At 55.5% G+C, this 12,887-nt stretch overlaps 1 protein-coding gene across 2 annotated transcripts in view; it reads left to right on the forward strand.

The window, feature by feature from the left end:
* Positions 1-12,887, forward strand: part of PTPRN2 (protein tyrosine phosphatase receptor type N2) — a 981,520-nt gene that overhangs the window by 900,225 nt on the left and 68,408 nt on the right. For both annotated transcript variants that reach the window (XM_033192278.1, XM_033192279.1), the window contains one exon: positions 2,640-2,787. In XM_033192278.1, the coding sequence (XP_033048169.1) occupies positions 2,640-2,787 (148 nt within the window). The remainder of the gene's footprint in view (positions 1-2,639; positions 2,788-12,887) is intronic.

The following is a 12,887-nucleotide window of genomic DNA, read 5'->3' on the forward strand; positions in this document are numbered from 1 at the left end:
CTGTACTAAGCTCCCGTGGTACCTTTTGGTTTTGCTTTTCATTGTTTAAAACATTACTTTGCCATGAAGGCCTAGCTTCCGCACAGACTCACAGATGAAAAGCATCTTATCTACAAGCCACGAAAGAGGAAAAAGACTCCTAAGATGTGGTTGGGGGATATTTCATCAGTTTAATATCACAAAGGATGTTTCATAAAAAATATTGATAGAAGAATACAGAACAGATCAAATTGAAATGAGCAGAATGGGACAAACAGCCCACTGGAGTGGCGTGTGCAGAGAGGTGTCAGCTTTATCTCAGTTTTAATAGAGTCAAGTGCCTCTGCAGATGACTTTATGCTCTGTGAAAAAAAAATCACACCAGTATCTACCTCTTCCTCCCTCCTACCACCCAACCTTGCGCCACACAGGCTCAGTTTGTATTTTTGCCATAAATTTAGAAATTCAAGAGAACTTAGAGTATAATTTTGCTTCCCAAGTTAAGATAAATGTGAGAATTTAAACAGCTGCACTTTATAGGAATTAAGATAATATCCAATGCCTCTTTTGCAGACAATATTTTCAATTGGATTAAACCTGTTAGGATTCATCATTTTAGAACCCATTATGTTTTATTGAAGGAAGCCCATTTGTTTGTGATGGATTTTACGAAAAGAGCATTTTCCAAAGAAAAGCTAGGACCCAGAATCATTTTGCCAGAAACATTTTATACCTACCTATTTATAGAACTCTACATAAGCCCACCTTGGGGAAAGTAGCTACAGAAACAGACTGGGACTATTCTTTCACCATAACTATCCACCTCCCAGGTTCCCTCACACACCAGACTTTGGGCTAGATGAGCTGGTCAATATTTGCACAAAACTTAAATATTATATCATCCAAGAATGTTTCTCCTATTAGGGTAGCTTTGTTACAAAAATATGAATTTGATGTTCCATCATGATTGTCTCAAAAGAATGTGTAGTTCACATTTCCTAGACTGAGCCGTTTGAATTTTGCCTAATTTCATAACTCGAGACATCTCTATGGGGTGCTTCTTCCACGCACAAGAAACCCCGAGGCTTCCTGCGTGTTGGGGCTGGTGACGGGAGTGGACGAACTCATTCGCTTTGGCTCAGAGCAGCCCTGATGTTTCTGTTCCTGGCGCGGGTGTGCTCCCAAGGCTCAAGGCGCGGCGTGGGAAAAGCGTTTGCTGCATGGAGCGGGCAGTCAGTGCATCTTCTCATCAACACTGGAGTCCCTCTGCCCTTCGCAACTAGCTCAAGCAGGCCCATGGTGGGGGCGACAGTGACAACCTGGGACCTCCCAACAGGCGGCCTCAGAGTGCCCACCCTGAGCCAGGCGATTGTCCCCCACCACCACACCCACCCGGATGCAAGGGAGTCGCGCTAAACAGCACACGTGCCTGATGCACCTGCTCCCGTGTGAGCCGGGCCAGCACGGCAGGGTGTGTGTTTGCTGCATGGGTTCAGGTTGGCTGTGATCAAAACTTCCACTAGACGGCACAATGAGCTGAGATTCCCGCCTCGCTGTGTCCAGCCCTCCCTCCCTGCGTGTCTCTTTCTCCGCCTATCTCCTGGAACCGGCCCAGTGGGCAGGGAGGGACCATTCCAGCTCCTTGGATCAATCGAAGGGGATGTCAGGGGGTGGGCGGAAGGTGAGAAGGGCTTGAACCCTGGGCATGACAGTGGAGTGCGCGGCCACTTTGCAGCAAAGGACAATGTGTGCACGCACATGCTTTATTTTCTTGTGTGGACACACTTGGAACCTGTGTCTACACATGACACACGGCACCTTGCAAATCCACAAGCAGAGTGACAGCAGACGAGGCTGTCACTTCCTGGGGTGCCATAGTGCAGCTGGGTTTGGTCCTTTGAAATGCTTTTCCTTAAAATCAGGGCCAGTTCCCAACCTACAGACGAGTCAGAAGTGAGCAGGCTGTGCTGGCGGCACGGGGGTCTTTGTGGAGGGTGATTTTCAGAAGGCCTTTGTTTCCTCATCTGCTCATAGTAATGCTCACTGACAAGCACCAGAAAAATGAAGATTGGAACAGCCAAAGGTCAAAATATTTGCTTCCATCCATTTGTGTTTGTTTCATGCTAGAAGCTGTTCCGCATTTTGCACGGATCAAAGCAGCCGGATCTCTGAACTGCATCCCACCCAGTGGGTTCAGAAAAGTGTGTTGGTTTTAAGAAAAATGACTTCTATGCAAGCAGAAATGGGAACGTGGAACGGCCCCAGCAAGCGCTTGGTCCGAGCTCCCTGTCCCCGTAATTAAAGGATATGATAATTGTTGTCATCTCAGCGGTAAACTGATCCCCAAACACATACCTAACACCCGAGGTTATATTTACACGTGTAAAATCTGTGTAATAACAATGCACATATTTCACTTAACAGTCGCATGGTGTTATATGCATTGTGCACCGTAGCACACGTTGGAGGAAACGAGAGCTTCTAGCTAAATGACGTCGCACCACAGCCCAGGCTTATGCGCATTGCAGGCACGGCCCAAGCTTGTGAGCATGGTGGGCACTGCCCACGTGGCATGTGCGAAGGCCTCTGCTGCCTTTTGTGCATCTGCCAGTCTGGGCTCCCCACTCAGGAGCACTCCTCACCCTGTGTTTCACTTTCAGTCCTACATGGAGGACCACCTGAAGAACAAGAACCGGCTGGAGAAGGAGTGGGAGGCGCTGTGTGCCTACCAGGCGGAGCCCAACAGCTCGCTCGTGGCCCAGAAGGAGGAGAACGTGCCCAAGAACCGCTCCCTGGCCGTGCTGACCTGTACGTACCAGCTCCGGGGGCGGGAGGCCAGGGTGACAGGAGGGGGAAACTGGCCATGCTGACCTGTACATACCAGCCCCGGGGGCGGGAGGCCAGAATACAGGCCGGGGAAACAGCCTCATCCTCAGGGTCTGGAAAGCCCTCCCCTCCTCCTTCCCGGCGCCCCCTCCTCTACAGCAGACCTGCCCACTCTGGGAAGGCCCTCATGGGAATCTCCCCTCTGCAATGCCATCCCCAGCCCAACCAACAAGGAACCAGTGTCTTCCTTTACTCCAGCATGGGCTTGGGGACATCTGCACCCCAGTGGGCATCCGCTCTATTGTTCTCTGTCGCCGTGTGACTCGAGACATGTTCCTGAACCTCTTGGAGCCTCCACATCACATCTGTAATTGGGGTCATGCTGCCGTCCTTGAAATATTGCTGCTGTAAGGATTAGATGGGGTCATTAGCGTAGCACCAGCACACCAGAGGCACAGCATGAACAGTGGTCGCTTTTACAGCGTCTTTAACTTTACAACTATTTCCACAAACATTACTGAGCACCTACTACCTAGCTAGAAAATGGAAATGTAAGCCAGCAGTTCTCCGAGTGACTCGCGTGGAGCGGAGGAGACACCGTCTCGTGTTCCTGCAGCACAGGAGGCACTAAGTTGCTCACGGGATGAGGAGGGTGAGGGCTGCCTGGCGCTGGCGTCCACCTCACTCACCCTCTATGTGTACAGCAGGTTCCAAGGGAGGTTCTGCACTTTGCTTGGTTATAAACCCACCCGCCGGGAGGAAGGAGGTGCTAGATGTGTTCCTGACCAGAGTTTCGGAGGGAAGTAGATACTCGCAATGTTGATTCATGAATGATAAATGACAGTATGGGTCGAGTTCCTTGTTTACTCTCCTGAGGAGCCTCAGACGAGGCCCTCGCCCATGTCTCTGATGCAACAGAGGGAGCTTTGTCAGCCCACACTTCGAGAGCACCACTTGGCCACACTCACTTTCGGCATCACAGCAGCAGGCAGGACCAGTGTCCCCGGTAGCCGAGGCCGCCTCCCCGTCACTGTGTCCCTGTCACTATGTCCCTGCCTCAGCCCTGCAGAGCCAGTCAAGGGACCAGACTGGTGTCCCTGAGACACCGCCTGGCCTTGTGCCCAGCAGCACAGCCCCTCAGGGCAGCCCTGGTGCACGCCAGGGAGAGGCGCTGCCCCTCCACTCCTTCCAGCCCACGGGAAGTGTTACCGGTCAGAAGAGAGAAGCTGGACTCTTGTTTTGCTTCAGAAACTAACCTGGGGCATTGCAGACCTGTATAAAATCCCATTCACCCATGTGGGTGCATGCTTCTTGCTACCCATTTAGTGTTCAGACCACTTTCTATGAGGTCTGAGGGTTTTCACCCTAAAGAGATCTAAAAACAGAAGCTGTTGTGATTTATAAATTTTATATTTAGAAGAAAAGCAAAATACAATACATCCCATCAGCCAACTAACAGATATTTACTAAGCACCTACTGTGTGTCGGGGGCTACAGACAGGCTCTGGGACTCACGATGGACCAAGGGGGGCCTGGCCACTGTCCTCAGAGAGGAGCAGCCTAGGGGAGGAGAGGGTGGGGAGCGAAGCCGGTGTGGTAGGGCAAGTGAGGGTGGCGGTGAGGGGGTGTCCTGCTGAGTCCTGAGTGGTGACATGGTTCATGGTAAACAGCCACGCAGTACACGTGCATTACGTGTCTCTGTGTGTCTGGTCGTTTACTTGGATTGTGAGGTGTTTCATGGTAAATACTAGACTGACAGCACGCCCTCCCCAGAGACAGCCCAGAGCATGGCGGAAACGACCTGGCGATGGGGTTCTCCTCCCGTGTGCCCTGCAGCCACCTGGGCTCTGTCTGTGCAGTGTGGATGGGGGGTTGGGGGCGAGGGACCTAGTGATGGTGAAGTGGTCCATGCTCAGATGGGACACAGGCAGCCTCTCAAGGTAGCAGCCAGCGCCAACAGGGCAGCCACACGTGGATGGGCGCCTGATGTTCTCGTGGGGATCAGGACGGCCCTGCCCGCTTTGAGCCAGGTCACGGGTGAAGGGGGGAAGCACCTGCCTCCTGAGACTCATGCTGGAGCCAGAAAGAAGCCACTTGCACCTCCTCTCAGGGTTCTCCTGACCCATGTGCCAGGATGTGAAGACACAGCGCTGCCCTTCAGGGTTGAGAGTCCTCCAGGGAAGACAGAGAAGGGCAAGTTCACCTCCTGGGAGAACCCTAGATAGAAATATTTTCATAAACACACAGGTTTATTCTGAGCAAACTTGTATTCCCTACTTTCTTCTCCATACTCCTGGCCATCTTGCCTTTAGGAAGGAGATCTTGTCCTCGGGGGGACAGTGGCTTGGCTAAAGCTCTCGCTGTTGCCAGGCCCCGGAGAGATGGCCGCCTCCTTCATCTTCGTTCCTGCCTCACCTGCGGCCGCTGCGCTCTTCATGGGACACAATTGGCTCCAAAACAGTCACACACGGTCCAGGAGGACCAGCTTCCCCATGGCTCTGTGGCTTGGAAAGGCCCGTGCTGCTCTGTCATGGCAGGTGGGTGGCGCTCGAGCTGGGCTCCATGCTGTCCTCCGTGTCACCATGGAAGTGAGTCTGCATGCTGGGCGCACACTATCCTCTGTGCAGGGATGGAAGCAAATCCGAATACTTGGCCATGCCGTTCTCCGTTCGGGATGGAACCTCCGAGTCCTCCCTCTGCACCTGGCACTCCCACCGTGTCCTTTCCTCACGCTCACCAGGCACTCCCAGGTCTATGGAAGGGGTCCTTGGGACCACCGCTCCCTTCTCTCCTGCCTCGTCTTCCCCATGGAGCACTTCCCTGGGTCATTCTTCCACCCAGGAGATGGACACAGTCGCCTGACTTCCTGGATGCACCCTGATCTGAATGAGCCCCCAAAGGAGAAGGAAACCCACATTATGAGATGCTTGGCTGGCAGCATGCTAGGTCTAGTTGTATTATCTCGGAAATTTAAAGAACTTAATATGGATTTTCTGTTATTTGAATGTTTAAAAAAGAATTATGCAGCATTTCGCTTGTCTGCATTTCAAATTAAGAACGGGGATATGATACTATTTTGGTGCCATATCCTAAACAAAAAAGTATTTTTGCCTCTATGTTGGAATAACGAGAGAGAGAGAGAGAGAGAGAAACAAGAGAGAAACAGTGCAGAGAGACAAGCCAGAGACAACGAAGAGCTGAAGGCCCAGGAACAGGAAGACAGCGAGGAGGAGAGTCATGTGGGGTTCGCATCTCCCGGCTTCTGAGGGCATTGCTGCTGGAGGATCATAGCCGCCTCACAGCCAGAGGCGCGGCTATGAGCCTCTCCCAGGCCCTTGCCTTACAGCGTCACCATTCCCAGGGGTCAGGGTCACCACGCTGGCCCTGCGCTGCAGCTGCGTGAGCGCCGTCCTAGCCGTGGCATCGCCAGGGCATGGTGAGCCAGTGTCCCCCGTGCCCGTGAATGTGCCACCTCTGGTCCTCACAATAAACCCCCTCACTTGGCAGACAAGAACTTTGGGGTTTAGAGCCTGGCACGTCGGAGCTGAAGCCCAGACTCCCCAGTGCCGGCCTCATAGGCTGTCGTGGGCTCACCTGAGATGGTGTGTGTGTGTTGAGAAAATCTACATCCGTTACAAACTCCTGCAGAAGTATTTGAAACATGTACAAGGGCTGAAGCACTTTGGCTAAGCATAGCTTTCCTTAGAATACTCAGAAAACAATATCTTTCTAAATAAACCTTTGGTTTAGTTTTTTTTCTGTCCCAAAACTCTAAGCAGAGTCCCCTAAGAGCAATATTTTGCCTTGGTTTCTTCTGAGTGACCGAAAATTATCATGATTTGCTTTTAAAGATCAATACATGGGTGATTCTCCTAACTTTGATGATTAAGCCAAGGTTTTCTTTTTCCTTCCATAGAAAAAGGTTCTGAGCATATATGTCACCTCACCAAGAAAGTCGCTGGAGAGAGACTCCCAACCTGGCTGCCTTCCCTCCACCCCTTTTGATCTCAGCGCCAGCCAACGCTGCCCCTAGGATTTGGGAGGGCTGTCGGTTTGTTGGCACTGAAAAGAAAATATCCCAGCAAATCTCTGTGGGCCTTTTTCTTTGCTACCTCACAGGCAGACGCTGTTCTGGGCAGCTGTCCTACCAGAGACTGCAGATTCTCTTTTAGGGAAGAGATCTACAGAGTCCTTCTCATGAGGCTACTTCTCGAAGGAAAAGGTTGTCTAAAAGCACCATCTCTGAACTAGAACTGCAAGCTCTTCCGTGAGCTCTTCAGGGCCTCTGGTACCAAGAAACAGTGCTGGCAGGTGGTCAGTTAGGAGCCGCACTGACATTCCACACAGTTCAGCTGCTCAAAGTTCAGAGTTTAGATCCTCTTTACTCTCTTTCTTAAAGCTGAACTGATAGGTTCGTAAGATGTCTGGCCTGGTGTGGCATGGCTGTCTGTCCTCACATCCTCCTTCCGATTCCACTTACAGAATCTTCGTGCGGAGAGGGTCTCGCAGAGTCTGGGGCAAGCCTGGCCTTCGGGGTGTCAGCAGCCAGGCTTACCCTCTCCTGGGCGTGCTGTTTCCCTGTGACCTGGAAGACCCACCCTCCAGAGGGGCCTCAGGTCACAGTGTGCTTCTTCCTGGATCAGGCCTCCCCCTTTATCCACCATAAGTTACGTTCATCCTGCCAGGTGCACATCTCAGTGCTGGCTGATCCTGAGGCCGAGCCCACTAACATCCAGAGTCTTTCCTTAAGGTCTTCGGTGAAGCCGAGTGCCTCGCGCACCCCCTGCCCCCCACCCCCCGTTGGTGACAGTCAAGTTTAACAGGAGAATCGAGCCTTGTGTTCATCTCCTGTAACCGATTCTTGTTCAGCCTCCAGAGCTTGTGATTCCTGAGTCACCGCGTCACCTCCCTCTCAGCTCGACGCCATCTGCTCGTTTTATAAACATGTTTTTCACATCGTCAAGTCATTGATAAAAACACGTTCCGCAGGACCAGCGCTGAGCCAATCCGCCCCCGCGACATGGATCCACCGCGGGACTTTCCAGGCGCTGGTTCCAGGGCTGAGATTGTTCCACAGCCCGGCCATGCGATGGGATCACCCCAGCCGTCCCCAGGCCCCGAGCACATTGGCAAAAGCTCATCAGACGTTTCCACGCAAGACACAGGGCTAAACGCCTCCTTTTCATCCTCGAAACAGCCCTCAGATTCACACAGGGACAGAGCTGGGGCTGAAGGAGGTTAGGGAGCCCAAGGTCAGCAGCTCCCAGGAGAGTGCAGCCCACACTGCCCCAGCGCAGACCCAGCCGCAACCCACAAACACCGCTCCTACAGGACTCTTCTCCAGAGCAGAAGTGTGGCCGGCTTAGCATGACTTCCTCCCTCACTTTTTATTACAAGAGTTTTAAACACTCAAGTGGAAGGGGTAGCTTGGCATCACCTGCACACCCACCACCCACCCCTGCCAGCCCCCCGGTGTTGGCTGTATTCGCATGACCTGAGAGCACTTCATTTATTTTCTGGCTGGATGACTTCAAGTAAGTATCAGGCATCATGACGTCCACATACTTTAGCCTGCTTGCAGGTCCTAAACACAAGGGCCTTCTCCTAGGTAGCAACAGCCCCGTTATAACTAAGAAAATTAACTACAACCCGTCAGTGCCCTCTAACACCCAGCTGTGCCCATCTGCCCAGGCTTTGGAGACAGCAGATGAGCAGCTGAAACCACAGAATTGCATTTCCTCACAGTCCTGGAGGCCGGAGGCTGCGGTCCAGGTGTGGCAGGGCTGGCCGTGTCCGAGGCCCTCCCTGGGGCTTGCCCTACCTGGGGCTTGCAGGTGCTGTCTGTGACCAAGGGTCCCCTTTGTTTAAGGACAGCAGACCCACTGCACTAGGCCCCCCCTCAGGACCTCACCATCACTTGCTCGCCTCTCTGGAGGCCCTGTCTCCAAACATGGCGGCACTCCGTGTTCCTGGGGGTTGGGGTGTCCACGCAGGGGCATTAGGGCACAGCTCAGCCCACAGGGGCGTCGCTATTACACACTCCCAGGGACTCCCACCCTTTTCTCTACAACACAGTCTGTTATCTGTTATCTGTTTTGTTTTTTCCACCAGGATGCAGTCAAGATTCATTTATTGCATTTTGGGTTTTGTGTCTGTTTTGTCTGTTTAATTTTGAAACAGCTGCCCCTGACTTTTTTTTCCTGATATGAATGGTTCCTAATAAGTCTGTTCTTTTAGTGACCACCTTCCCATCCCAAACAATCACAGACTCTCCATGTGGGAGTCTGTAGGGAACTCTGCAAACCCATGAGAAGCTCACCTGCACACTTCCAGAACTCCCCCTTCCAGAACCCCCGTTTCCCAAGAACCCGGAGTGTTCAGGTCTCCACGATGCTGTAGGAACATGACCAGCCTGTTCTGCAGCCTTGCCACAGGCCATAGACTTCAAACGCTGCCTCAGCCCTGAGCCCCACCCTGGCCCTCCCCTCTCCTACCCTCCTCCTCTGTCGTCCTCCTCTACTGTGCTCCCCCTCCTCCCCTGTCCTTACCCTCCTCCCGACCTCCACTTCCCCACTGTCCTCCTCCCCATCCTACCTCCTCCCCTGTCCACGTCCTCCCCATCCTCCCCCTTCTCCCGTCTTCCCCCTCCTTCCACCCTCCCCTTCCTCCCGTCCTCCCCCTCCTCCCATCCTCCCCCTCCTCCATCCTCCTCTTCTCCCCCTCCTCCCCTCCTCCCATCTTCCTCCTCCCCTGCCCTCCACTGTCCTACCTCCTACCCTGTCCTCCTCCTCCTCTGTTCCCCCCTCCTCCCATCTTCCCCCTCCCCTGTCCTGCCCTCCTCCCCTGTCCTCCCCTTCTCCCATCCTCCCCCTCTTCCTCTGTGCTCCTCCTCCCCTGTCCTCCTCCTCCCCTGTCCCTCCTCTCCTGTGTCCTCCTCCTCCCCATCTTCCCCCTCCTGTCTTCCTCCTTCCCTGTGCCCCTCCTCCCATCTTCCCCCTCCTCTCCATCCTCCTCCTTCCCCATCCTTCTCCTCCCCCATCCCACCTCCTCCCCATCCCCCCTCCTCTCCTTCCTCCCCTGTCCTCTCCCTCCTCCCCGTCCTCCTCCCCTGTCCTCCTCCTCATCTCCATCCCCCCTCCTCCCCTGTCCTCCTCCTCCCGTCCCCCCTCCTCCCCATCCGCCTCCTCCCCATCCCCCTCCTCCCCTATCTTCTCTCCTCCCAGTCCCCCTCCTCTCCTGTCTTCCTCTTCCTCCCCTGCCTTCCCCCTCTCCATCCTCCTTTTTCCTCCTCCCACCTCTTTCATGGTTCCCTGTATTCTGATTGGCCCGTTGAGCAGTTCTGCTGCAGAACGAGGCTTTCAGAGGCATCCGGTTGCTTGTGGTCTTCCACCAGCAAGAATGTGGAGGCCGCCCTGTGAGCTCACAGTTAGGGTCACGGTTGTGACAGGCAGGGTTGCCCCTGACCGCGTGGCCTGTAAGGGGCTCGAGGAGTCTGGATAGCAGCGCCGAGGTTTGCTCTTGGGGAGAGACCCCGAGTCCCGGCACATGGTGTGGGGGCCGCAGGACAGCGGCCCGGGATGCCCTCAGGACACCTGCGGTCCGAAACTCCAGGACTACGTGACAAGCGGCAGTTCAGGCTGCCGCGGATGCAGGTTTGCTCATCAACGGCCTCTGGTTAGGGAGACGATTCTGGCATATTCCAGGCAGGCCTTTGTCGGGAGAGGTCCCTGCGTGTGGGAGACGGAGGCGGCGAGGTGTGGAGGATGCAGGGCCGCCCGGCCCGCGATGCTGGCTGGAGAACCGGGGAAGGACCTCCCGCGACCTCCCGCGGGAAGAGGCACGAGACGGGCTCGCCCTGCGGCTCAGCGAGGAGCCTCCCCACCCGCTCCTGCGGCTGCGCTCTGGACTCGGAGCTCCGGGGCCTGAGGTGACGCGATCGCGTGGATTGAGGCCCCGAGGTTTGCGGAAGTCCCCGACTTCCGGCCGCAGGAGGCGCCCGCGCTGAGGCTGCGCGACGTGGGGCCCGCCAGACCCGCCTGGGCCTGTGTCTCCGCGCAGCCATCTCTGCCGTCACTATCCCAGAGCCCGGCACTTCTGGTTTTGGTTCTGTGAGAAGTACAGCGCTGGGAATGAGTCACCTGCCGACCTTCCAGTGGACACGAAGGACAAGCGGAGTCACCTAGCGCCGTCGCTGCTTAGCCCAGAAAACCGCCTCGTCAGCGCCCTGGACCTGCTTGTGGAGCGCTTCAGGGCTGCAGGAACCACGACGTTCTGCCGCTCAGGCGGGAGGCGGGCTTGGAAGCGGGCTGGGCCTGGCCCTTTGGGTCGTTCAGCCGCAGGGCTCTCCCGGCCTCCTCCCTCGGCCACCCAGGCCGGAGGCACCCCGGCGCCTTCTCCGGGACTCTCCTTGTCAGCGAGGTCAACACTCCGGAGCTGCTGTGTCTTCCCCGAGCCGCAGACCCGGGCCGGGAGGCGGGGCCTTCAGCTGCTGTGGGGTGTGGGGGGCTCTGTGCGGCCGCAGCCGCTCCCACCCGGTTTCCCTACTTCACCCCAGCGTCTCTGTGGGTGCCCTTTTGACCACGCCCCCTCCTGTACCGCGAAAGTAAGTCGTTCCTGTGAGCTGTTTGGGCATTTTCCACACCTGCCCATCAGTTGCGCCTCTAGGAAGCTAATGGGCAGGTTTCCCGTCGAATTTCCTCGCTTACTTTTCCAGACGCGCCTGCTTGGTACAGTCTGCCCTGCGCCCCGTGCTGTGAGGGCAGAGGTCACTGCCGTCTGCGGCTCCCCTGGCGGCCCCAAGACCGTCAGTCACAGGTGCAGCTTCTGCCCCCCGCCTCCCGCCGATCCACAAAACGGGTGTTAATCTCAGGCAGCACAGCCACAAGCCGGGGCTATTCTTCTGGTGGTATCCGGTGTCCTGGTGATAAGGTGTGTGAACTGCCCCCTGCTCGTAGTCTCAGCTCCTTGGAGGCGCCCCCCAGCCGTTTGTGTCTCTGGCTGCTGGCACAGATGTGTTTCATCATCACTGTTGATGGACAGCCTCTCGGTGGAGCCGTGCAGACGGCGTGGCCCTGCCTGTCTGATACCTGTGCTCCTGTTAGGGAAAGCTGTTCTTGTTCCTGTGAGAAAGTCGCCACCAGCGCACACAGCCACGTGTGCTATGTCTGGAGCTGGTCTGTGGGTTGCCTATACTCCACGACTGCAGGCTGGCTCCAGGTGGCGCGTTCTCTGTGCAGGCGCCAGGTGCTGTTCAGGGCACGGGAAGCCAACCCCAGGTCACTCCAGGTGCTCTGGGCCTGAAGGGCTGCAGGGACAGAGCGCCAGGGATGGGCGGTGTAAGTGGCCAAAGCGAGCTGTCTCCTGTTCCAGAGGCCAGAAGTGGAGGGCAGGTTGTCAGCAGGGCTGGCTTCTCTGGAGGCCTCGCTCCCCAGCATGACCGAGGCTCTTTGTCTTCACACAGGCACTCTCCCTCCACGTGTGGGTGTGCAGATTCCTCCTTCCTAACAGCACACCAGTCATATTGCATTAGGGCCGCCCAAATGACCTCCGCTCGCTTACCTCTGTAAAGATCCTATTTCCAAGTAAGGTCATGTTCCAGAGCTGGGACTCCAATGTGTCTTTTTGGGGGAGGATATGCAGCTCAACTCTGGGACCTGGTGCCTCCAAGTCAGCTCAGTGACTGGGTGGGCGCTGCCTGGCCACGGGAACCCACATACCTTTGGCATCCATTCCAGCTGCATCCTGCCCCCACACAGCCCTGCCTGGGGGGTTCCTTCTACACAGATGCCCGCAGTGAGACTAGTGTGGGTTAAAATTGCTTCAGGTATGGGAATCCCCCGGGGCTTGAGGCTCCTAGTCCAGCTGCCCCAGGTCACGTGCCCAACACGCCTCCAATCCCATTGGGGGGACAACTTTCTGAAAGATCTGTGAGGGATGCCATTGAAACCATTTAAGACATGAGACACAAAACCAGCCTCATGACCATGCCATTTGGGGCCACTGTTGCTCCTCTGGGACCTGCTTTTGATGCGTCCAGTTTGGAAGCCAGCCACCGGCCTCGCGCTCGGTTTTTCAGCTCAGTG

Source organism: Trachypithecus francoisi, unplaced genomic scaffold (genome assembly GCF_009764315.1).
Source record: "Trachypithecus francoisi isolate TF-2019V2 unplaced genomic scaffold, Tfra_2.0 Lachesis_group4, whole genome shotgun sequence".
In the NCBI taxonomy this organism is placed as follows: domain Eukaryota; kingdom Metazoa; phylum Chordata; class Mammalia; order Primates; family Cercopithecidae; genus Trachypithecus; species Trachypithecus francoisi.